The following is a 23,019-nucleotide window of genomic DNA, read 5'->3' on the forward strand; positions in this document are numbered from 1 at the left end:
TGATACCCACGAGTCCATCTAACCCAGAAGGGAAGGAAGGACCTGTTCTCACAAAACGGTGAGAGATGGAAGAAGGAAGATCAAGCCCACACCAATCGCTGCAAAGAGAAGCTGTGCTCAGGGCTTGAAAGAATTCCTATTGGGAAAATGATGTCACAGCCCCACAAGGCAATCCACAGCTTCGATGCTATTCCTCCCAAAATGCCAATGCATTTTCGCACCGAACAAAGAATTGCAACAGGGGTTTCGGAAACAGAAAAGAGCCTAAATTGTCAATACAATCCGACGAAAAAGCCCCGATACGGACATCCAAGGTTGTGTGAAAGGAAATTAGACGAGCAAACTAGGATCCTCAGGAGAGTATCGGAGAAGGCGATGGCGACCCACTCCAGTACTCTTGCCTGGAAAGTGCCCTGGACAGAGGAGCCTGGTAGGCTGCAGGCCATGGGGTCGCGCAGAGTCAGACACGACTGAAGTGACTTAGCCGCAGCGGCAGCAGCAGGACAGTATGCTATTGGGAATACAACAACACACACAGATCCAGATCGATGGAATCAAGTTGAGGGTCCAGAAACAAACCCCGGCATCCATGGTCAACTCGTCTCTGACACAGAAGGGGAGAATATCCAAATGGGAACAAGAAAGCCTCTTCAATCAATGTCCATGGGAAAACCAGACAGCTACATCTGAAGAACGCTATTGGTTTTGATCTCACACCACCTCAATATCGGGGAAAACCCTCACCCTAAAGGCTGATGTCATGAGATAGCTAGAAAGAAGCGTAGGTCAAAGGCTCCTTAACATCAGAGTCTCCTTGCCATTTGCTGGGCGGAGGTAGAAATGGGTCTCTTCAAGTAAGGGAAAGAGGGAAACGAAGTACACCAATGGGTTTCCATCCAATGGAACCTCTTCACAACAGAGAAGCTAAGCATTCACAAATGCAAAAGATAGGAAACGGAACATGAGAGACTCCTTGCAAGTGGTGTATCTGAGAAGGGGTTCATATGGAAAGAGACGAAGAATGCACAGCACTCAGATTCCAAGAAACACCACCACCACCCTTGACCCTTCCCCCATGACCAACTCCGACCTAAAGCCTTTCTCTCCCTCTAACCTATCCCTAAAACATAACCCTCATCTAATCATATACATGTGCATTCCTAGCATCCATCCATCCACACACGAGAGAGAAAGAGGAAGACACAGACTGAATCGAGAAAGGAAAAGAGAGGGACACAGCCAGAGAGAGACACGGAACCAAAGAGAGGAAAGGAGTCGATGGCCCAGACTTTTCATCACTCTGTCTCGAAGGTAGAAGCAATGACAGCGCCCATCCACCCCAGAAGGGGGAAAAGGACGGAAGGTTTGGAGAGGAAAAGACAAGAACCCAGGGATCCATTAGAAGCTCAGCCACCCGCAGAAGCCGAGCTGGGACACTTGAACAGAATCTCAATGCAAACAGAGGACCAGAAAGTTGGCTACTCTTTTCTATAAGAGAGGGAGACCTTCGAGTCTTCCTTTCGGTGCTCCAATTTGGATGCGGGGTCTCAAAACAGTCAGGAGGGGGAGTGCCTTTTCCTGGGTTCCACGGCGCATCCAGGCCTCGTTCTGCCCCATTCTGTGCTGTGTCAGCCCTGGATGGAGTCTTTCTTTCTGAAGTCTCAGCGCACAAGCTCCACGTGATATCGGCCCCAGGTGGAAAGGCATGGAGCTGCTCGTAGGCCGCCAGACCTAGGAAACAGATGGGAGAATGACCCCCTCTCTGCAGATGGAGAGACTGGGGAAACCCTGAGGGGCATATGCTTGTCCAGGGCCACACCACTTATGAGAAGAAGGAGCCTGGTCTGAGAGCAGCAGGGTCCTCGGAGCTCAGGCCCTGGCTGCACCCAGGCCTCCCCAGGGCTGTGGGCTGGGCTGTGTGGCTGTCACTGTGCCTGCACATGGCCTAAGGGGGGTGGTCGAGCAGTCAGAAACCCAGAGATTCCCTTGGGAAGTTTTGGGGAAGGGACCTCAGCACGAACCCCAGGAAATGATGTCACCTGCCGGCAACAGAACCCAACAGAACCCGCAACCCGGGTATCCAGGCCTCCAGAGCGGAGAGGAGCCCCCAGCCAGATCACTTGCTGCCAGGATGTTCTGCTGTTTGCCCCTGCCCAGAGCCCGGGGCCGCAGGAGAGCTCACAGGCAGTGTGCGTGGGCACCCTGTCGACGTTGGCTCAGGGCACCCCCGAGAGGCCTCTGGCCCTTTGCCCGGAGAAACAGAAAGGTAACACGGGGAGCCCCAGGCCGGGCCAGGCCACCTCTCCCATGCCACCCGGAAACACCGGGTCCTTTGCCTGTGTGTGTGGATGCGGGTTTCTCGGGGTGTGTCTCCCTCAAGGAAGCCCAGGCGGATGTGGGGTCAGAAGCCTGCGGACAAGTTGTGTCCACACCCCAGGGGAGAGCAGGCTGGGTGGGATGGGGAGAGTGCGGGCAGCGCCGGCCGCCCAGGCTGACCTCACACCCTCAGGTGGGTCTCTTTCCTCCCGGGTGGGGATGTGAGCAGACACACGTCTCTGACCCTTCTGGGAAGAGAAGTTCGAGCAGGCAGAAGCAGCGGCTCCACTGGCCGGGCCCAGCTCGGAAAACTCCCAGCACGGCTGGCTGACGGTCACTGTCGTTGCAGAGCTTCCCACGTGATGAGGCCGAGGACGGGGACACCCCGTCCACCTCCTGGAGGGAGGGGTCGGAGCACCACCCCCCCGCCCGTGAGGCCCAGTGCAGGCTCCAGGTGAGCGTGCCCACGGAGGCATCAGCCCCACCGGGGGCGAAGCGGAGGCGGGGAAGGCCTGCTGCCGAGACACCGCCCAGGATACACCCGGCGGCCCAGTCTGAGGCTGCCACGGAGCTCAGCACACCCGGCTCCGACCCAGAGTCCCGAGAACCCCGGCCTCTGAGGCAGCAGGAGGACCTGGAGCCCAGCACGCCAGAGCACAGAGGTGAGGACGCTGGGGCTGGTGCACGGGAGTGTGTGGGGAGGGGGTGCTGAGCTACACAGGGACGAGTCCCCGAAAGATGCTGCTGGGCCTGCAGCAAGCGCTGGCCTCACACCCCCACCCCCATCTTGCACACTTCAGTCCCAAAAGACATCCGACGCTGGGTATTCTTTGGGAATCTCTTGGAAGCTTTCTGTCCCGGGATACGCACATGCCAAGGCTGGCCTGTGGGTAAACTTTGCTTCTCCCCCAGCTCTAGCACTGGCCTCCAACTGGAACCAGGCTCCACTTCCCAGACCTGTCCCTACAGAGGTGGTGGCTCCAGGTGCAGGACCCAGGAATCCACCGAGGGCAGATGGAGAACCGAGACTTGCCCTCGCAGAGACACCAGGCCAGCTGGGTACTGGCCAGCACACCAGGCAGATCGGATCTCCGTGCCTGCAGGACCCCCAGCTCCAGGCACTGATGTCCCACCCCCTCAGCGAGAACCTCCACTTCCACGTGCACCTGTACCTGCTCGGGCTTTGGCAGGAGAACCCGAGGCAGAGGAGGAGTCACCGCCTCGGCAGGGAGAGCCTGCCCTGGCTCCCGCGCAACACCCAGACGCCGACGATGACTCACCCGCCCCTGCAGGAAGAACGAGCCCCCGCTCTGGACAGAGACCCAGAGCCCTTGCCGGAAACACCACGTCCAGGGCAGCGGTCGGCTCTGCAGCCTCCATCCCTGTCTGCTCACCGTGGACGCCGGCAACTCGTTCTGCCCCCAGGGGACATGGAGTTCCTTTCCCCTGAACTGCTTTGCATTTGGTTTGTTTCCACCTTTCTGGTGATGTTTTATTGTTTGTATGGTTTCGTGTATTTCTGTTGGTTAAGTTGGGATTAGTAAACTTTTTCATCATTGTTGCAATTTGGGAACACTGTTGTGTAACTCTGGTGATACTGTGTTACCATCACCACTTTGTAGTTGCAGACCCCTTCCATCTTTATGCCCCACCCGCCAACAAAGCCTGGATTCAAGGCAAGCACGCCCTGTTCATCCCTCCCCCCCCGATCCTGAACACAATTTCATCTTTTCTTTCTGCATTCCTTCCTATATTCTTGGTGTCCCCAATCAATGCCTCTCAGTGAAATGACTGAAGGAGTTTTTTTCGGACTCTCCACCTACTGTAAGACTCCATTGGAGAGTTCTCATTTTTATGTCCTTTGAAGTAGCCTTTGATAGCTGAAAGGACGGTGTACGTCCTTTCAAGATATCATGTGCCAAACGAAGCCCTTTTGGCAAATGCCATCATTATCTCCAGGCAGGCATTGCTGTTTGAAGGGTGACATCTCAGCCAGAAGGCAGAGGCTGAGCTCCTCTTGTTGCACCAGCTCCCAAAAGAAGCCAAGAAAGGGAGCTGGAACAACAAACCACCCCAACGCCCAGGAAAGCGTTCTTCACGACAGCAGGCTAGAAAATGACCCAACAACCTTGTGGCCCAGAACCCCTCTAGAAAAATCACTGTTCCATAAAAAAGAGAAACACATGGGAAGTTCCAAGGAGAGGCAATGCCCACGGCCAGTGTACTTTAGAGACGGCCTGACCGCTCCGGGGAAGACACGCACCGACGGAACCCCTTGGGAAACAGCAGTGATAGTCCTCACCGTCGTAAGGGTTTCCTCTGGGGACAACCTGCCCTGGGCACCACATGAGGGAGCAGACCGGCTTCTCTTCCTCTGCCCCCACACCATTCACTCATGAAGGCAGCTCAGGTGTTCTCATGCCCTGCCTGCCTGCCTGCCTGCCTGGCTCATCCGTGAGCTGTGCCCACCTCCAGGGCAGGACTCCACCTTCTCCTCTCTGTGTACCGTGACTCTGCACACAGTGGGCTTTCAGAACCTTAGGAGACTTGAGCCATTCCCACTCGAGCCAGAACCCTCCCCAGGAAGGAAAACAGCTGTGGAGTCATTTTGGCCCCAGCACTGGTTCCCAAACCCTGGCGGCTCCTACAGCCTCTACGGTGTGAAGAGGGAGGTCCCTTCTGACAGAGCTTTCCGGCTGTCAGATCTAAGCTGTTGTTTCACTGTCAGCTGTGTCTCTTCCGTTGCAGCCAGGTGGGCCACGCTGCTCCAAAGGAGCTCACAAGCTGAGTTGCAAGGGAGGTATTGAGAGGACAGGGATGGCTACAACGTGCTGCAAACTGAGTGAGGGTCCCCACAATCCTCAGCAAAGGTCTGTGGCGTGCAAGTGGGGAGTAGAGGGCCCCCAAGTTCCAAAGGAAGGGAGGTACTCGGGAGCTAAAGCCCTTGGCTGCTGTGGTAGCAGCTGCAGATGGCAGCTCGTCCACAGTGCACTTCGAATGAGGTCATATGAGTGGGACTCGGGAAATGGCTCCGAAATCCAGAGAAAGGGGTCAGGGTATGTGGGAATCCGGCGGGGGTGGGGGGTGGATGAAGGAAGGTGTCCTTCCTCTCTCCAGTGCAATTTGGTTTGGTGAGTCTCAAAGCTACCAGATGGCACTTCCCAAGTCAGGCCCCCGCAGGAATCAGGGTGGGCTGCGTGCCTCGGCCCCTGCCACAGGGACAAGCCACACCAGTGGCCTCCCTGAGCTCAAATGGCCGGATCTGGGGCTTCTGTCTGGGTGCACACCTCCTTGCTGTGGCCAAGTTCCCCCCTTCTCTGAGCACCAGCTTCATCCTCTCGAATGAGGACATCGATTGCTACCTTGGCACGTTACTCTCTTCATCCTGTGAAGACTCATTAGGCTTATCCTACAATTACTAGCTGGCCCGAAGAGATATCTCCTGAATCCAGATTAAGGGGGAGTCTCCCAGGCTCATCTGGCATGTCTTCCCTGAAGTCTGCCAAAACCCACACCCTTGCATTTCCAGGGACTCCCCTTAGCCAGCTGGGCAGAAAACCCAGCATGGTTCAAACAAGCTGACAGACAAGCGGGAGAGGACTCACGGGCAGACGGCCTCCCTCAGGTCTCGGGTGGAGCTCTGGGACCACAGCAGCAACGGGCCATCCCAGCCCCTGGGCTCAGCAGTGCCCTCATTCTCAGGCCGGCGGCTCTGCCCTGAGGGGAGCAGGAAGGTCACCAACTGCCGCAGGCGGACCTCAAGCCCCTCCCACTGCTGGAGCCTGACCTCCCCCGGCCCCACCCCTTCCCCTACCCCAGCAGGACGAGAGCTCGTCTTCCCCTGGCTTCCAACGTGAGGCCCGACCCTGGGCCCCGATTGGGCACTGCCCCAGTCCGGAGCCAATCACAGTGGCCAGGGAGGTGGAACACACCGATTGGCCAGGGCCAGGTCATGTGACCATGCTCCCCAGGAAACTCAAATATTACCAAGATTCCCTAACAAACCAATGAACGAAATTATCCAGTAAAGGCAAACCGTACTTTTTAATGAGGCCAATGTGACAGAAAAAAAAAAAAAAAAGCTTCACAATGAACTGCTCAAGGAAGCTACTAAATAAACTTTCAGAAAATTTAAGTAGTTTTTTTTTTTTTTAATAGGGTGACGGAGAGCTATACCTTTCCCATCTATGTGAATTTAGGTTTAAACTAGATTTCCCTTGGCTATTATATAAGACAAAAAAACCCACATCACCCCCTTTCACTTCCCCCACCCCCAAAAAGGGTTTTAGTCTATTGAATTTTTGTGTCCTCAGTTGTGTCTGATTCACGGCAACTCACGAACTCTACACAGCCAGGCTCTTCCGTCCATGGAATTCAGGGCAATTTTTTTCTGTCACAGTAAATGCCCACCCTGGGTGATCCAAAGGCAAGGGCTCAGAGGATCCTGAGAGACTAACTCCTTTCAGCTGAGCACAAAGCTGGCTCCTCACTGGGATGCCTGTGGCCTGGGGCTCCCAGAGGGGAGAGCAGCACTCGCCCCACCGTGTGGTCACTGCTGGAAGTGCAGGCTGCTCCTCACTCCCCCTTGACAGTGTCCCTGAGGGCAGAACAGTGTGAATCTACTCAAGGTGGAAACGCAAACTCCGATGCAACCAGACTTCCCACAAGGTCTCCAAAACCACTCAGGAACAGGGAATTGGAAACTGCAGGGCATGACATGAATGGAGATGGAGACTTGACACCTTACACCGAGTTCACTTCCAGTTATCCCTAGACAAAGTTTCCATGAAAACTTGTCACAAATCTAGAAGAACAATGAGCGGAAACCGGACACGTGCTTTGAGTCTTCACACACAAAACTAAAAGGCAGTCCACAAAACAACCCAGAGAATACAGTGGACTTTGCAAAATCAAAGATATCTACTGTGGGAAAGACCTCATGACAAAAGCAAAAGACAGGTCATACATCGCGAGACGAATGAGTGGAAACACAAAGCTTCTCAAGGATGTGTCTCCAAACAGACAAAGAACAGCAACACGACAAGCCTGTGAAAACTAGGGAAAGGTCTGAAGGGACACCAGACTGAGGAAGACACACACAGAGTATCCCGGATGATGTCCAGCACAGAGGGCCTGAAGAAACAACAGTCTAGTTGCACTCCCTCGGGCCTGTGTGACCCTGGATGAGGCCTCTGTTTCCCGGTGGCTCTGACAGATGGACAGGGAGGAAGGGGAAGAGAAATCACTTGCATTTCTAATACTCACAGCAAAGTCTTCCAATGAGAAGGGAATTATCACCCCCACTGACAATGCCATTCACTGAAGTGATACCCACGAGTCCATCTAACCCAGAAGGGAAGGAAGGACCTGTTCTCACAAAACGGCGAGAGATGGAAGAAGGAAGATCAAGCCCACACCAATCGCTGCAAAGAGAAGCTGTGCTCAGGTCTTGAAAGAATTCCTATTGGGAAAATGATGTCACAGCCCCACAAGGCAATCCACAGCTTCGATGGTATTCCTCCCAAAATGCCAATGCATTTTCGCACCGAACAAAGAATTGCAACAGGGGTTACGGAAACAGAAAAGAGCCTAAATTGTCAATACAATCCGACGAAAAAGCCCCGATACGGACATCCAAGGTTGTGTGAAAGGAAATTAGACGAGCAAACTAGGATCCTCAGGAGAGTATCGGAGAAGGCGATGGCGACCCACTCCAGTACTCTTGCCTGGAAAATGCCCTGGACAGAGGAGCCTGGTAGGCTGCAGGCCATGGGGTCGCGCAGAGTCAGACACGACTGAAGTGACTTAGCCGCAGCGGCAGCAGCAGGACAGTATGCTATTGGGAATACAACAACACACACAGATCCAGATCGATGGAATAAAGTTGAGGGTCCAGAAACAAACCCCGGCATCCATGGTCAACTCGTCTCTGACACAGAAGGGGAGAATATCCAAATGGGAACAAGAAAGCCTCTTCAATCAATGTCCATGGGAAAACCAGACAGCTACATCTGAAGAACGCTATTGGTTTTGATCTCACACCACCTCAATATCGGGGAAAACCCTCACCCTAAAGGCTGATGTCATGAGATAGCTAGAAAGAAGCGTAGGTCAAAGGCTCCTTAACATCAGAGTCTCCTTGCCATTTGCTGGGCGGAGGTAGAAATGGGTCTCTTCAAGTAAGGGAAAGAGGGAAACGAAGTACACCAATGGGTTTCCATCCAATGGAACCTCTTCACAACAGAGAAGCTAAGCATTCACAAATGCAAAAGATAGGAAACGGAACATGAGAGACTCCTTGCAAGTGGTGTATCTGAGAAGGGGTTCATATGGAAAGAGACGAAGAATGCACAGCACTCAGATTCCAAGAAACACCACCACCACCCTTGACCCTTCCCCCATGACCAACTCCGACCTAAAGCCTTTCTCTCCCTCTAACCTATCCCTAAAACATAACCCTCATCTAATCATATACATGTGCATTCCTAGCATCCATCCATCCACACACGAGAGAGAAAGAGGAAGACACAGACTGAATCGAGAAAGGAAAAGAGAGGGACACAGCCAGAGAGAGACACGGAACCAAAGAGAGGAAAGGAGTCGATGGCCCAGACTTTTCATCACTCTGTCTCGAAGGTAGAAGCAATGACAGCGCCCATCCACCCCAGAAGGGGGAAAAGGACGGAAGGTTTGGAGAGGAAAAGACAAGAACCCAGGGATCCATTAGAAGCTCAGCCACCCGCAGAAGCCGAGCTGGGACACTTGAACAGAATCTCAATGCAAACAGAGGACCAGAAAGTTGGCTACTCTTTTCTATAAGAGAGGGAGACCTTCGAGTCTTCCTTTCGGTGCTCCAACTTGGATGCGGGGTCTCAAAACAGTCAGGAGGGGGAGTGCCTTTTCCTGGGTTCCACGGCGCATCCAGGCCTCGTTCTGCCCCATTCTGTGCTGTGTCAGCCCTGGATGGAGTCTTTCTTTCTGAAGTCTCAGCGCACAAGCTCCACGTGATATCGGCCCCAGGTGGAAAGGCATGGAGCTGCTCGTAGGCCGCCAGACCTAGGAAACAGATGGGAGAATGACCCCCTCTCTGCAGATGGAGAGACTGGGGAAACCCTGAGGGGCATATGCTTGTCCAGGGCCACACCACTTATGAGAAGAAGGAGCCTGGTCTGAGAGCAGCGGGGTCCTCGGAGCTCAGGCCCTGGCTGCACCCAGGCCTCCCCAGGGCTGTGGGCTGGGCTGTGTGGCTGTCACTGTGCCTGCACATGGCCTAAGGGGGGTGGTCGAGCAGTCAGAAACCCAGAGATTCCCTTGGGAAGTTTTGGGGAAGGGACCTCAGCACGAACCCCAGGAAATGATGTCACCTGCCGGCAACAGAACCCAACAGAACCCGCAACCCGGGTATCCAGGCCTCCAGAGCGGAGAGGAGCCCCCAGCCAGATCACTTGCTGCCAGGATGTTCTGCTGTTTGCCCCTGCCCAGAGCCCGGGGCCGCAGGAGAGCTCACAGGCAGTGTGCGTGGGCACCCTGTCGACGTTGGCTCAGGGCACCCCCGAGAGGCCTCTGGCCCTTTGCCCGGAGAAACAGAAAGGTAACACGGGGAGCCCCAGGCCGGGCCAGGCCACCTCTCCCATGCCACCCGGAAACACCGGGTCCTTTGCCTGTGTGTGTGGATGCGGGTTTCTCGGGGTGTGTCTCCCTCAAGGAAGCCCAGGCGGATGTGGGGTCAGAAGCCTGCGGACAAGTTGTGTCCACACCCCAGGGGAGAGCAGGCTGGGTGGGATGGGGAGAGTGCGGGCAGCGCCGGCCGCCCAGGCTGACCTCACACCCTCAGGTGGGTCTCTTTCCTCCCGGGTGGGGATGTGAGCAGACACACGTCTCTGACCCTTCTGGGAAGAGAAGTTCGAGCAGGCAGAAGCAGCGGCTCCACTGGCCGGGCCCAGCTCGGAAAACTCCCAGCACGGCTGGCTGACGGTCACTGTCGTTGCAGAGCTTCCCACGTGATGAGGCCGAGGACGGGGACACCCCGTCCACCTCCTGGAGGGAGGGGTCGGAGCACCACCCCCCCGCCCGTGAGGCCCAGTGCAGGCTCCAGGTGAGCGTGCCCACGGAGGCATCAGCCCCACCGGGGGCGAAGCGGAGGCGGGGAAGGCCTGCTGCCGAGACACCGCCCAGGATACACCCGGCGGCCCAGTCTGAGGCTGCCACGGAGCTCAGCACACCCGGCTCCGACCCAGAGTCCCGAGAACCCCGGCCTCTGAGGCAGCAGGAGGACCTGGAGCCCAGCACGCCAGAGCACAGAGGTGAGGACGCTGGGGCTGGTGCACGGGAGTGTGTGGGGAGGGGGTGCTGAGCTACACAGGGACGAGTCCCCGAAAGATGCTGCTGGGCCTGCAGCAAGCGCTGGCCTCACACCCCCACCCCCATCTTGCACACTTCAGTCCCAAAAGACATCCGACGCTGGGTATTCTTTGGGAATCTCTTGGAAGCTTTCTGTCCCGGGATACGCACATGCCAAGGCTGGCCTGTGGGTAAACTTTGCTTCTCCCCCAGCTCTAGCACTGGCCTCCAACTGGAACCAGGCTCCACTTCCCAGACCTGTCCCTACAGAGGTGGTGGCTCCAGGTGCAGGACCCAGGAATCCACCGAGGGCTGATGGAGAACCGAGACTTGCCCTCGCAGAGACACCAGGCCAGCTGGGTACTGGCCAGCACACCGGGCAGATCGGATCTCCGTGCCTGCAGGACCCCCAGCTCCAGGCACTGATGTCCCACCCCCTCAGCGAGAACCTCCACCTCCACGTGCACCTGTACCTGCTCGGGCTTTGGCAGGAGAACCCGAGGCAGAGGAGGAGTCACCGCCTCGGCAGGGAGAGCCTGCCCTGGCTCCCGCGCAACACCCAGACGCCGACGATGACTCACCCGCCCCTGCAGGAAGAACGAGCCCCCGCTCTGGACAGAGACCCAGAGCCCTTGCCGGAAACACCACGTCCAGGGCAGTGGTCGGCTCTGCAGCCTCCATCCCTGTCTGCTCACCGTGGACGCCGGCAACTCGTTCTGCCCCCAGGGGACATGGAGTTCCTTTCCCCTGAACTGCTTTGCATTTGGTTTGTTTCCACCTTTCTGGTGATGTTTTATTGTTTGTATGGTTTCGTGTATTTCTGTTGGTTAAGTTGGGATTAGTAAACTTTTTCATCATTGTTGCAATTTGGGAACACTGTTGTGTAACTCTGGTGATACTGTGTTACCATCACCACTTTGTAGTTGCAGACCCCTTCCATCTTTATGCCCCACCCGCCAACAAAGCCTGGATTCAAGGCAAGAACGCCCTGTTCATCCCTCCCCCCCGATCCTGAACACAATTTCATCTTTTCTTTCGGCATTCCTTCCTATATTCTTGGTGTCCCCAATCAATGCCTCTCAGTGAAATGACTGAAGGAGTTTTTTTCGGACTCTCCACCTACTGTAAGACTCCATTGGAGAGTTCTCATTTTTATGTCCTTTGAAGTAGCCTTTGATAGCTGAAAGGACGGTGTACGTCCTTTCAAGATATCATGTGCCAAACGAAGCCCTTTTGGCAAATGCCATCATTATCTCCAGGCAGGCATTGCTGTTTGAAGGGTGACATCTCAGCCAGAAGGCAGAGGCTGAGCTCCTCTTGTTGCACCAGCTCCCAAAAGAAGCCAAGAAAGGGAGCTGGAACAACAAACCACCCCAACGCCCAGGAAAGCGTTCTTCACGACAGCAGGCTAGAAAATGACCCAACAACCTTGTGGCCCAGAACCCCTCTAGAAAAATCACTGTTCCATAAAAAAGAGAAACACATGGGAAGTTCCAAGGAGAGGCAATGCCCACGGCCAGTGTACTTTAGAGACGGCCTGACCGCTCCGGGGAAGACACGCACCGACGGAACCCCTTGGGAAACAGCAGTGATAGTCCTCACCGTCGTAAGGGTTTCCTCTGGGGACAACCTGCCCTGGGCACCACATGAGGGAGCAGACCGGCTTCTCTTCCTCTGCCCCCACACCATTCACTCATGAAGGCAGCTCAGGTGTTCTCATGCCCTGCCTGCCTGCCTGCCTGCCTGGCTCATCCGTGAGCTGTGCCCACCTCCAGGGCAGGACTCCACCTTCTCCTCTCTGTGTACCGTGACTCTGCACACAGTGGGCTTTCAGAACCTTAGGAGACTTGAGCCATTCCCACTCGAGCCAGAACCCTCCCCAGGAAGGAAAACAGCTGTGGAGTCATTTTGGCCCCAGCACTGGTTCCCAAACCCTGGCGGCTCCTACAGCCTCTACGGTGTGAAGAGGGAGGTCCCTTCTGACAGAGCTTTCCGGCTGTCAGATCTAAGCTGTTGTTTCACTGTCAGCTGTGTCTCTTCCGTTGCAGCCAGGTGGGCCACGCTGCTCCAAAGGAGCTCACAAGCTGAGTTGCAAGGGAGGTATTGAGAGGACAGGGATGGCTACAACGTGCTGCAAACTGAGTGAGGGTCCCCACAATCCTCAGCAAAGGTCTGTGGCGTGCAAGTGGGGAGTAGAGGGCCCCCAAGTTCCAAAGGAAGGGAGGTACTCGGGAGCTAAAGCCCTTGGCTGCTGTGGTAGCAGCTGCAGATGGCAGCTCGTCCACAGTGCACTTCGAATGAGGTCATATGAGCGGGACTCGGGAAATGGCTCCGAAATCCAGAGAAAGGGGTCAGGGTATGTGGGAATCTGGCGGGGGTGGGGGGTGGATGAAGGAAGGTGTCCTTCCTCTCTCCAGTGCAATTTGGTTTGGTGAGTCTCAAAGCTACCAGATGGCACTTCCCAAGTCAGGCCCCCGCAGGAATCAGGGTGGGCTGCGTGCCTCGGCCCCTGCCACAGGGACAAGCCACACCAGTGGCCTCCCTGAGCTCAAATGGCCGGATCTGGGGCTTCTGTCTGGGTGCACACCTCCTTGCTGTGGCCAAGTTCCCCCCTTCTCTGAGCACCAGCTTCATCCTCTCGAATGAGGACATCGATTGCTACCTTGGCACGTTACTCTCTTCATCCTGTGAAGACTCATTAGGCTTATCCTACAATTACTAGCTGGCCCGAAGAGATATCTCCTGAATCCAGATTAAGGGGGAGTCTCCCAGGCTCATCTGGCATGTCTTCCCTGAAGTCTGCCAAAACCCACACCCTTGCATTTCCAGGGACTCCCCTTAGCCAGCTGGGCAGAAAACCCAGCATGGTTCAAACAAGCTGACAGACAAGCGGGAGAGGACTCACGGGCAGACGGCCTCCCTCAGGTCTCGGGTGGAGCTCTGGGACCACAGCAGCAACGGGCCATCCCAGCCCCTGGGCTCAGCAGTGCCCTCATTCTCAGGCCGGCGGCTCTGCCCTGAGGGGAGCAGGAAGGTCACCAACTGCCGCAGGCGGACCTCAAGCCCCTCCCACTGCTGGAGCCTGACCTCCCCCGGCCCCACCCCTTCCCCTACCCCAGCAGGACGAGAGCTCGTCTTCCCCTGGCTTCCAACGTGAGGCCCGACCCTGGGCCCCGATTGGGCACTGCCCCAGTCCGGAGCCAATCACAGTGGCCAGGGAGGTGGAACGCACCGATTGGCCAGGGCCAGGTCATGTGACCATGCTCCCCAGGAAACTCAAATATTACCAAGATTCCCTAACAAACCAATGAACGAAATTATCCAGTAAAGGCAAACCGTACTTTTTAATGAGGCCAAAGTGACAGAAAAAAAAAAAAAAAGCTTCACAATGAACTGCTCAAGGAAGCTACTAAATAAACTTTCAGAAAAGTTAAGTAGTATTTTTTTTTTTTTAATAGGGTGACGGAGAGCTATACCTTTCCCATCTATGTGAATTTAGGTTTAAACTAGATTTCCCTTGGCTATTATATAAGACAAAAAAGCCCACATCACCCCCTTTCACTTCCCCCACCCCCAAAAAGGGTTTTAGTCTATTGAATTTTTGTGTCCTCAGTTGTGTCTGATTCACGGCAACTCACGAACTCTACACAGCCAGGCTCTTCCGTCCATGGAATTCAGGGCAATTTTTTTCTGTCACAGTAAATGCCCACCCTGGGTGATCCAAAGGCAAGGGCTCAGAGGATCCTGAGAGACTAACTCCTTTCAGCTGAGCACAAAGCTGGCTCCTCACTGGGATGCCTGTGGCCTGGGGCTCCCAGAGGGGAGAGCAGCACTCGCCCCACCGTGTGGTCACTGCTGGAAGTGCAGGCTGCTCCTCACTCCCCCTTGACAGTGTCCCTGAGGGCAGAACAGTGTGAATCTACTCAAGATGGAAACGCAAACTCCGATGCAACCGAACTTCCCACAAGGTCTCCAAAACCACTCAGGAAGAGGGAATTGGAAACTGCAGGGCATGACATGAATGCAGATGGAGACTTGACACTTTACATCGAGTTCACTTCCAGTTATCCCTAGACAAAGTTTCCATGAAAACTTGTCACAAATCTAGAAGAACAATGAGCAGAAACCGGACACGTGCTTTGAGTCTTCACACACAAAACTAAAAGGCAGTCCACAAAACAACCCAGAGAATACAGTGGACTTTGCAAAATCAAAGATATCTACTGTGGGAAAGACCTCATGACAAAAGCAAAAGACAGGTCATACATCGCGAGATGAATGAGTGGAAACACAAAGCTTCTCAAGGATGTGTCTCCAAACAGACAAAGAACACCAACACAACAAGCCTGTGAAAACTAGGGAAAGGTCTGAAGGGACACCAGACTGAGGAAGACACACACAGAGTATCCCGGATGATGTCCAGCACAGAGGGCCTGAAGAAACAACAGTCTAGTTGCACTCCCTCGGGCCTGTGTGACCCTGGATGAGGCCTCTGTTTCCCGGTGGCTCTGAGAGATGGACAGGGAGGAAGGGGAAGAGAAATCACTTGCATTTCTAATACTCACAGCAAAGTCTTCCAATGAGAAGGGAATTATCACCCCCACTGACAATGCCATTCACTGAAGTGATACCCACGAGTCCATCTAACCCAGAAGGGAAGGAAGGACCTGTTCTCACAAAACGGTGAGAGATGGAAGAAGGAAGATCAAGCCCACACCAATCGCTGCAAAGAGAAGCTGTGCTCAGGGCTTGAAAGAATTCCTATTGGGAAAATGATGTCACAGCCCCACAAGGCAATCCACAGCTTCGATGCTATTCCTCCCAAAATGCCAATGCATTTTCGCACCGAACAAAGAATTGCAACAGGGGTTTCGGAAACAGAAAAGAGCCTAAATTGTCAATACAATCCGACGAAAAAGCCCCGATACGGACATCCAAGGTTGTGTGAAAGGAAATTAGACGAGCAAACTAGGATCCTCAGGAGAGTATCGGAGAAGGCGATGGCGACCCACTCCAGTACTCTTGCCTGGAAAGTGCCCTGGACAGAGGAGCCTGGTAGGCTGCAGGCCATGGGGTCGCGCAGAGTCAGACACGACTGAAGTGACTTAGCCGCAGCGGCAGCAGCAGGACAGTATGCTATTGGGAATACAACAACACACACAGATCCAGATCGATGGAATCAAGTTGAGGGTCCAGAAACAAACCCCGGCATCCATGGTCAACTCGTCTCTGACACAGAAGGGGAGAATATCCAAATGGGAACAAGAAAGCCTCTTCAATCAATGTCCATGGGAAAACCAGACAGCTACATCTGAAGAACGCTATTGGTTTTGATCTCACACCACCTCAATATCGGGGAAAACCCTCACCCTAAAGGCTGATGTCATGAGATAGCTAGAAAGAAGCGTAGGTCAAAGGCTCCTTAACATCAGAGTCTCCTTGCCATTTGCTGGGCGGAGGTAGAAATGGGTCTCTTCAAGTAAGGGAAAGAGGGAAACGAAGTACACCAATGGGTTTCCATCCAATGGAACCTCTTCACAACAGAGAAGCTAAGCATTCACAAATGCAAAAGATAGGAAACGGAACATGAGAGACTCCTTGCAAGTGGTGTATCTGAGAAGGGGTTCATATGGAAAGAGACGAAGAATGCACAGCACTCAGATTCCAAGAAACACCACCACCACCCTTGACCCTTCCCCCATGACCAACTCCGACCTAAAGCCTTTCTCTCCCTCTAACCTATCCCTAAAACATAACCCTCATCTAATCATATACATGTGCATTCCTAGCATCCATCCATCCACACACGAGAGAGAAAGAGGAAGACACAGACTGAATCGAGAAAGGAAAAGAGAGGGACACAGCCAGAGAGAGACACGGAACCAAAGAGAGGAAAGGAGTCGATGGCCCAGACTTTTCATCACTCTGTCTCGAAGGTAGAAGCAATGACAGCGCCCATCCACCCCAGAAGGGGGAAAAGGACGGAAGGTTTGGAGAGGAAAAGACAAGAACCCAGGGATCCATTAGAAGCTCAGCCACCCGCAGAAGCCGAGCTGGGACACTTGAACAGAATCTCAATGGAAACAGAGGACCAGAAACTTGGCTACTCTTTTCTATAAGAGAGGGAGACCTTCGAGTCTTCCTTTCGGTGCTCCAACTTGGATGCGGGGTCTCAAAACAGTCAGGAGGGGGAGTGCCTTTTCCTGGGTTCCACGGCGCATCCAGGCCTCGTTCTGCCCCATTCTGTGCTGTGTCAGCCCTGGATGGAGTCTTTCTTTCTGAAGTCTCAGCGCACAAGCTCCACGTGATATCGGCCCCAGGTGGAAAGGCATGGAGCTGCTCGTAGGCCGCCAGACCTAGGAAACAGATGGGAGAATGACCCCCTCTCTGCAGATGGAGAGACTGGGGAAACCCTGAGGGGCATATGCTTGTCCAGGGCCACACCACTTATGAGAAGAAGGAGCCTGGTCTGAGAGCAGCGGGGTCCTCGGAGCTCAGGCCCTGGCTGCACCCAGGCCTCCCCAGGGCTGTGGGCTGGGCTGTGTGGCTGTCACTGTGCCTGCACATGGCCTAAGGGGGGTGGTCGAGCAGTCAGAAACCCAGAGATTCCCTTGGGAAGTTTTGGGGAAGGGACCTCAGCACGAACCCCAGGAAATGATGTCACCTGCCGGCAACAGAACCCAACAGAACCCGCAACCCGGGTATCCAGGCCTCCAGAGCGGAGAGGAGCCCCCAGCCAGATCACTTGCTGCCAGGATGTTCTGCTGTTTGCCCCTGCCCAGAGCCCGGGGCCGCAGGAGAGCTCACAGGCAGTGTGCGTGGGCACCCTGTCGACGTTGGCTCAGGGCACCCCCGAGAGGCCTCTGGCCCTTTGCCCGGAGAAACAGAAAGGTAACACGGGGAGCCCCAGGCCGGGCCAGGCCACCTCTCCCATGCCACCCGGAAACACCGGGTCCTTTGCCTGTGTGTGTGGATGCGGGTTTCTCGGGGTGTGTCTCCCTCAAGGAAGCCCAGGCGGATGTGGGGTCAGAAGCCTGCGGACAAGTTGTGTCCACACCCCAGGGGAGAGCAGGCTGGGTGGGATGGGGAGAGTGCGGGCAGCGCCGGCCGCCCAGGCTGACCTCACACCCTCAGGTGGGTCTCTTTCCTCCCGGGTGGGGATGTGAGCAGACACACGTCTCTGACCCTTCTGGGAAGAGAAGTTCGAGCAGGCAGAAGCAGCGGCTCCACTGGCCGGGCCCAGCTCGGAAAACTCCCAGCACGGCTGGCTGACGGTCACTGTCGTTGCAGAGCTTCCCACGTGATGAGGCCGAGGACGGGGACACCCCGTCCACCTCCTGGAGGGAGGGGTCGGAGCACCACCCCCCCGCCCGTGAGGCCCAGTGCAGGCTCCAGGTGAGCGTGCCCACGGAGGCATCAGCCCCACCGGGGGCGAAGCGGAGGCGGGGAAGGCCTGCTGCCGAGACACCGCCCAGGATACACCCGGCGGCCCAGTCTGAGGCTGCCACGGAGCTCAGCACACCCGGCTCCGACCCAGAGTCCCGAGAACCCCGGCCTCTGAGGCAGCAGGAGGACCTGGAGCCCAGCACGCCAGAGCACAGAGGTGAGGACGCTGGGGCTGGTGCACGGGAGTGTGTGGGGAGGGGGTGCTGAGCTACACAGGGACGAGTCCCCGAAAGATGCTGCTGGGCCTGCAGCAAGCGCTGGCCTCACACCCCCACCCCCATCTTGCACACTTCAGTCCCAAAAGACATCCGACGCTGGGTATTCTTTGGGAATCTCTTGGAAGCTTTCTGTCCCGGGATACGCACATGCCAAGGCTGGCCTGTGGGTAAACTTTGCTTCTCCCCCAGCTCTAGCACTGGCCTCCAACTGGAACCAGGCTCCACTTCCCAGACCTGTCCCTACAGAGGTGGTGGCTCCAGGTGCAGGACCCAGGAATCCACCGAGGGCAGATGGAGAACCGAGACTTGCCCTCGCAGAGACACCAGGCCAGCTGGGTACTGGCCAGCACACCAGGCAGATCGGATCTCCGTGCCTGCAGGACCCCCAGCTCCAGGCACTGATGTCCCACCCCCTCAGCGAGAACCTCCACCTCCACGTGCACCTGTACCTGCTCGGGCTTTGGCAGGAGAACCCGAGGCAGAGGAGGAGTCACCGCCTCGGCAGGGAGAGCCTGCCCTGGCTCCCGCGCAACACCCAGACGCCGACGATGACTCACCCGCCCCTGCAGGAAGAACGAGCCCCCGCTCTGGACAGAGACCCAGAGCCCTTGCCGGAAACACCACGTCCAGGGCAGCGGTCGGCTCTGCAGCCTCCATCCCTGTCTGCTCACCGTGGACGCCGGCAACTCGTTCTGCCCCCAGGGGACATGGAGTTCCTTTCCCCTGAACTGCTTTGCATTTGGTTTGTTTCCACCTTTCTGGTGATGTTTTATTGTTTGTATGGTTTCGTGTATTTCTGTTGGTTAAGTTGGGATTAGTAAACTTTTTCATCATTGTTGCAATTTGGGAACACTGTTGTGTAACTCTGGTGATACTGTGTTACCATCACCACTTTGTAGTTGCAGACCCCTTCCATCTTTATGCCCCACCCGCCAACAAAGCCTGGATTCAAGGCAAGCACGCCCTGTTCATCCCTCCCCCCCGATCCTGAACACAATTTCATCTTTTCTTTCTGCATTCCTTCCTATATTCTTGGTGTCCCCAATCAATGCCTCTCAGTGAAATGACTGAAGGAGTTTTTTTCGGACTCTCCACCTACTGTAAGACTCCATTGGAGAGTTCTCATTTTTATGTCCTTTGAAGTAGCCTTTGATAGCTGAAAGGACGGTGTACGTCCTTTCAAGATATCATGTGCCAAACGAAGCCCTTTTGGCAAATGCCATCATTATCTCCAGGCAGGCATTGCTGTTTGAAGGGTGACATCTCAGCCAGAAGGCAGAGGCTGAGCTCCTCTTGTGGCACCAGCTCCCAAAAGAAGCCAAGAAAGGGAGCTGGAACAACAAACCACCCCAACGCCCAGGAAAGCGTTCTTCACGACAGAAGGCTAGAAAATGACCCAACAACCTTGTGGCCCAGAACCCCTCTAGAAAAATCACTGTTCCATAAAAACGAGAAACACATGGGAAGTTCCAAGGAGAGGCAATGCCCATGGCCAGTGTACTTTAGAGACGGCCTGACCGCTCCGGGGAAGACACGCACCGACGGAACCCCTTGGGAAACAGCAGTGATAGTCCTCACCGTCGTAAGGGTTTCCTCTGGGGACAACCTGCCCTGGGCACCACATGAGGGAGCAGACCGGCTTCTCTTCCTCTGCCCCCACACCATTCACTCATGAAGGCAGCTCAGGTGTTCTCATGCCCTGCCTGCCTGCCTGCCTGCCTGGCTCATCCGTGAGCTGTGCCCACCTCCAGGGCAGGACTCCACCTTCTCCTCTCTGTGTACCGTGAATCTGCACACAGTGGGCTTTCAGAACCTTAGGAGACTTGAGCCATTCCCACTCGAGCCAGAACCCTCCCCAGGAAGGAAAACAGCTGTGGAGTCATTTTGGCCCCAGCACTGGTTCCCAAACCCTGGCGGCTCCTACAGCCTCTACGGTGTGAAGAGGGAGGTCCCTTTTGACAGAGATTTCCGGCTGTCAGATCTAAGCTGTTGTTTCACTGTCAGCTGTGTCTCTTCCGTTGCAGCCAGGTGGGCCACGCTGCTCCAAAGGAGCTCACAAGCTGAGTTGCAAGGGAGGAATTGGGAGGACAGGGATGGCTACAACGTGCTGCAAACTGAGTGAGGGTCCCCACAACCCTCAGCAAAGGTCTGTGGCGTGCAAGTGGGGAGTAGAGGGCCCCCAAGTTCCAAAGGAAGGGAGGTACTCGGGAGCTAAAGCCCTTGGCTGCTGTGGTAGCAGCTGCAGATGGCAGCTCGTCCACAGTGCACTTCGAATGAGGTCATATGAGCGGGACTCGGGAAATGGCTCCGAAATCCAGAGAAAGGGGTCAGGGTATGTGGGAATCCGGCGGGGGTGGGGGGTGGATGAAGGAAGGTGTCCTTCCTCTCTCCAATGCAATTTGGTTTGGTGAGTCTCAAAGCTACCAGATGGCACTTCCCAAGTCAGGCCCCCGCAGGAATCAGGGTGGGCTGCGTGCCTCGGCCCCTGCCACAGGGACAAGCCACACCAGTGGCCTCCCTGAGCTCAAATGGCCGGATCTGGGGGTTCTGTCTGGGTGCACACCTCCTTGCTGTGGCCAAGTTCCCCCCTTCTCTGAGCACCAGCTTCATCCTCTCGAATGAGGACATCGATTGCTACCTTGGCACGTTACTCTCTTCATCCTGTGAAGACTCATTAGGCTTATCCTACAATTACTAGCTGGCCCGAAGAGATATCTCCTGAATCCAGATTAAGCGGGAGTCTCCCAGGCTCATCTGGCATGTCTTCCCTGAAGTCTGCCAAAACCCACACCCTTGCATTTCCAGGGACTCCCCTTAGGCAGCTGGGCAGAAAACCCAGCATGGTTCAAACAAGCTGACAGACAAGCGGGAGAGGACTCACGGGCAGACGGCCTCCCTCAGGTCTCGGGTGGAGCTCTGGGACCACAGCAGCAACGGGCCATCCCAGCCCCTGGGCTCAGCAGTGCCCTCATTCTCAGGCCGGCGGCTCTGCCCTGAGGGGAGCAGGAAGGTCACCAACTGCCGCAGGCGGACCTCAAGCCCCTCCCACTGCTGGAGCCTGACCTCCCCCGGCCCCACCCCTTCCCCTACCCCAGCAGGACGAGAGCTCGTCTTCCCCTGGCTTCCAACGTGAGGCCCGACCCTGGGCCCCGATTGGGCACTGCCCCAGTCCGGAGCCAATCACAGTGGCCAGGGAGGTGGAACGCACCGATTGGCCAGGGCCAGGTCATGTGACCATGCTCCCCAGGAAACTCAAATATTACCAAGATTCCCTAACAAACCAATGAACGAAATTATCCAGTAAAGGCAAACCGTACTTTTTAATGAGGCCAAAGTGACAGAAAAAAAAAAAAAAGCTTCACAATGAACTGCTCAAGGAAGCTACTAAATAAACTTTCAGAAAAGTTAAGTAGTATTTTTTTTTTTTTAATAGGGTGACGGAGAGCTATACCTTTCCCATCTATGTGAATTTAGGTTTAAACTAGATTTCCCTTGGCTATTATATAAGACAAAAAAGCCCACATCACCCCCTTTCACTTCCCCCACCCCCAAAAAGGGTTTTAGTCTATTGAATTTTTGTGTCCTCAGTTGTGTCTGATTCACGGCAACTCACGAACTCTACACAGCCAGGCTCTTCCGTCCATGGAATTCAGGGCAATTTTTTTCTGTCACAGTAAATGCCCACCCTGGGTGATCCAAAGGCAAGGGCTCAGAGGATCCTGAGAGACTAACTCCTTTCAGCTGAGCACAGAGCTGGCTCCTCACTGGGATGCCTGTGGCCTGGGGCTCCCAGAGGGGAGAGCAGCACTCGCCCCACCGTGTGGTCACTGCTGGAAGTGCAGGCTGCTCCTCACTCCCCCTTGACAGTGTCCCTGAGGGCAGAACAGTGTGAATCTACTCAAGATGGAAACGCAAACTCCGATGCAACCGAACTTCCCACAAGGTCTCCAAAACCACTCAGGAAGAGGGAATTGGAAACTGCAGGGCATGACATGAATGCAGATGGAGACTTGACACTTTACATCGAGTTCACTTCCAGTTATCCCTAGACAAAGTTTCCATGAAAACTTGTCACAAATCTAGAAGAACAATGAGCAGAAACCGGACACGTGCTTTGAGTCTTCACACACAAAACTAAAAGGCAGTCCACAAAACAACCCAGAGAATACAGTGGACTTTGCAAAATCAAAGATATCTACTGTGGGAAAGACCTCATGACAAAAGCAAAAGACAGGTCATACATCGCGAGATGAATGAGTGGAAACACAAAGCTTCTCAAGGATGTGTCTCCAAACAGACAAAGAACACCAACACAACAAGCCTGTGAAAACTAGGGAAAGGTCTGAAGGGACACCAGACTGAGGAAGACACACACAGAGTATCCCGGATGATGTCCAGCACAGAGGGCCTGAAGAAACAACAGTCTAGTTGCACTCCCTCGGGCCTGTGTGACCCTGGATGAGGCCTCTGTTTCCCGGTGGCTCTGAGAGATGGACAGGGAGGAAGGGGAAGAGAAATCACTTGCATTTCTAATACTCACAGCAAAGTCTTCCAATGAGAAGGGAATTATCACCCCCACTGACAATGCCATTCACTGAAGTGATACCCACGAGTCCATCTAACCCAGAAGGGAAGGAAGGACCTGTTCTCACAAAACGGTGAGAGATGGAAGAAGGAAGATCAAGCCCACACCAATCGC

The 23,019-nt window shown here is 55.0% G+C and overlaps 2 protein-coding genes and 1 long non-coding RNA gene across 6 annotated transcripts in view; 2 read left to right on the plus strand and 1 right to left on the minus strand.

The window, feature by feature from the left end:
• The window catches only part of LOC145517948 (uncharacterized), a 91,365-nt gene that overhangs the window by 54,776 nt on the left and 13,570 nt on the right, over positions 1 to 23,019 (minus strand). Inside the window, exons 5-10 of the long non-coding RNA XR_014062434.1 lie at positions 21,202 to 21,313; positions 16,787 to 17,012; positions 13,562 to 13,673; positions 9,147 to 9,372; positions 5,922 to 6,033; positions 1,506 to 1,731 (exon numbers count right to left, since the gene is read on the minus strand). This is a non-coding gene — a long non-coding RNA (uncharacterized LOC145517948). The remainder of the gene's footprint in view (positions 1 to 1,505; positions 1,732 to 5,921; positions 6,034 to 9,146; positions 9,373 to 13,561; positions 13,674 to 16,786; positions 17,013 to 21,201; positions 21,314 to 23,019) is intronic.
• Positions 2,097 to 3,881, plus strand: LOC145517939 (uncharacterized). The gene is made up of 3 exons (XM_081521279.1): positions 2,097 to 2,266; positions 2,666 to 2,978; positions 3,229 to 3,881. Exons 1-3 carry the CDS (start codon positions 2,132 to 2,134, stop codon positions 3,855 to 3,857), a joined length of 1,077 nt encoding a protein of 358 aa, XP_081377405.1. The 5' UTR covers positions 2,097 to 2,131; the 3' UTR covers positions 3,858 to 3,881.
• Positions 9,730 to 19,162, plus strand: LOC145517913 (uncharacterized). Of its 4 annotated transcripts, none has more exons than XM_081521244.1 (4): positions 9,730 to 9,907; positions 10,307 to 10,619; positions 10,870 to 11,035; positions 18,676 to 19,162. In XM_081521244.1, the coding sequence occupies exons 1-4, from the start codon at positions 9,773 to 9,775 to the stop codon at positions 19,136 to 19,138; spliced, it is 1,077 nt and encodes a 358-aa protein (XP_081377370.1). In that variant the 5' UTR covers positions 9,730 to 9,772; the 3' UTR covers positions 19,139 to 19,162. The 4 variants fall into 4 exon arrangements, with proteins under 4 accessions (XP_081377370.1, XP_081377373.1, XP_081377371.1 ...); XM_081521247.1 differs by having other exon boundaries at positions 9,738 to 9,907; positions 10,870 to 11,221; positions 18,860 to 19,162; XM_081521245.1 differs by lacking the exon at positions 18,676 to 19,162 and having other exon boundaries at positions 9,738 to 9,907; positions 10,870 to 11,522.

The sequence above is a fragment of the Giraffa tippelskirchi genome, chromosome 8, assembly GCF_054371585.1.
Source record: "Giraffa tippelskirchi isolate mGirTip1 chromosome 8, T2T-mGirTip1v1.2.pri, whole genome shotgun sequence".
In the NCBI taxonomy this organism is placed as follows: Eukaryota; Metazoa; Chordata; class Mammalia; order Artiodactyla; family Giraffidae; genus Giraffa; species Giraffa tippelskirchi.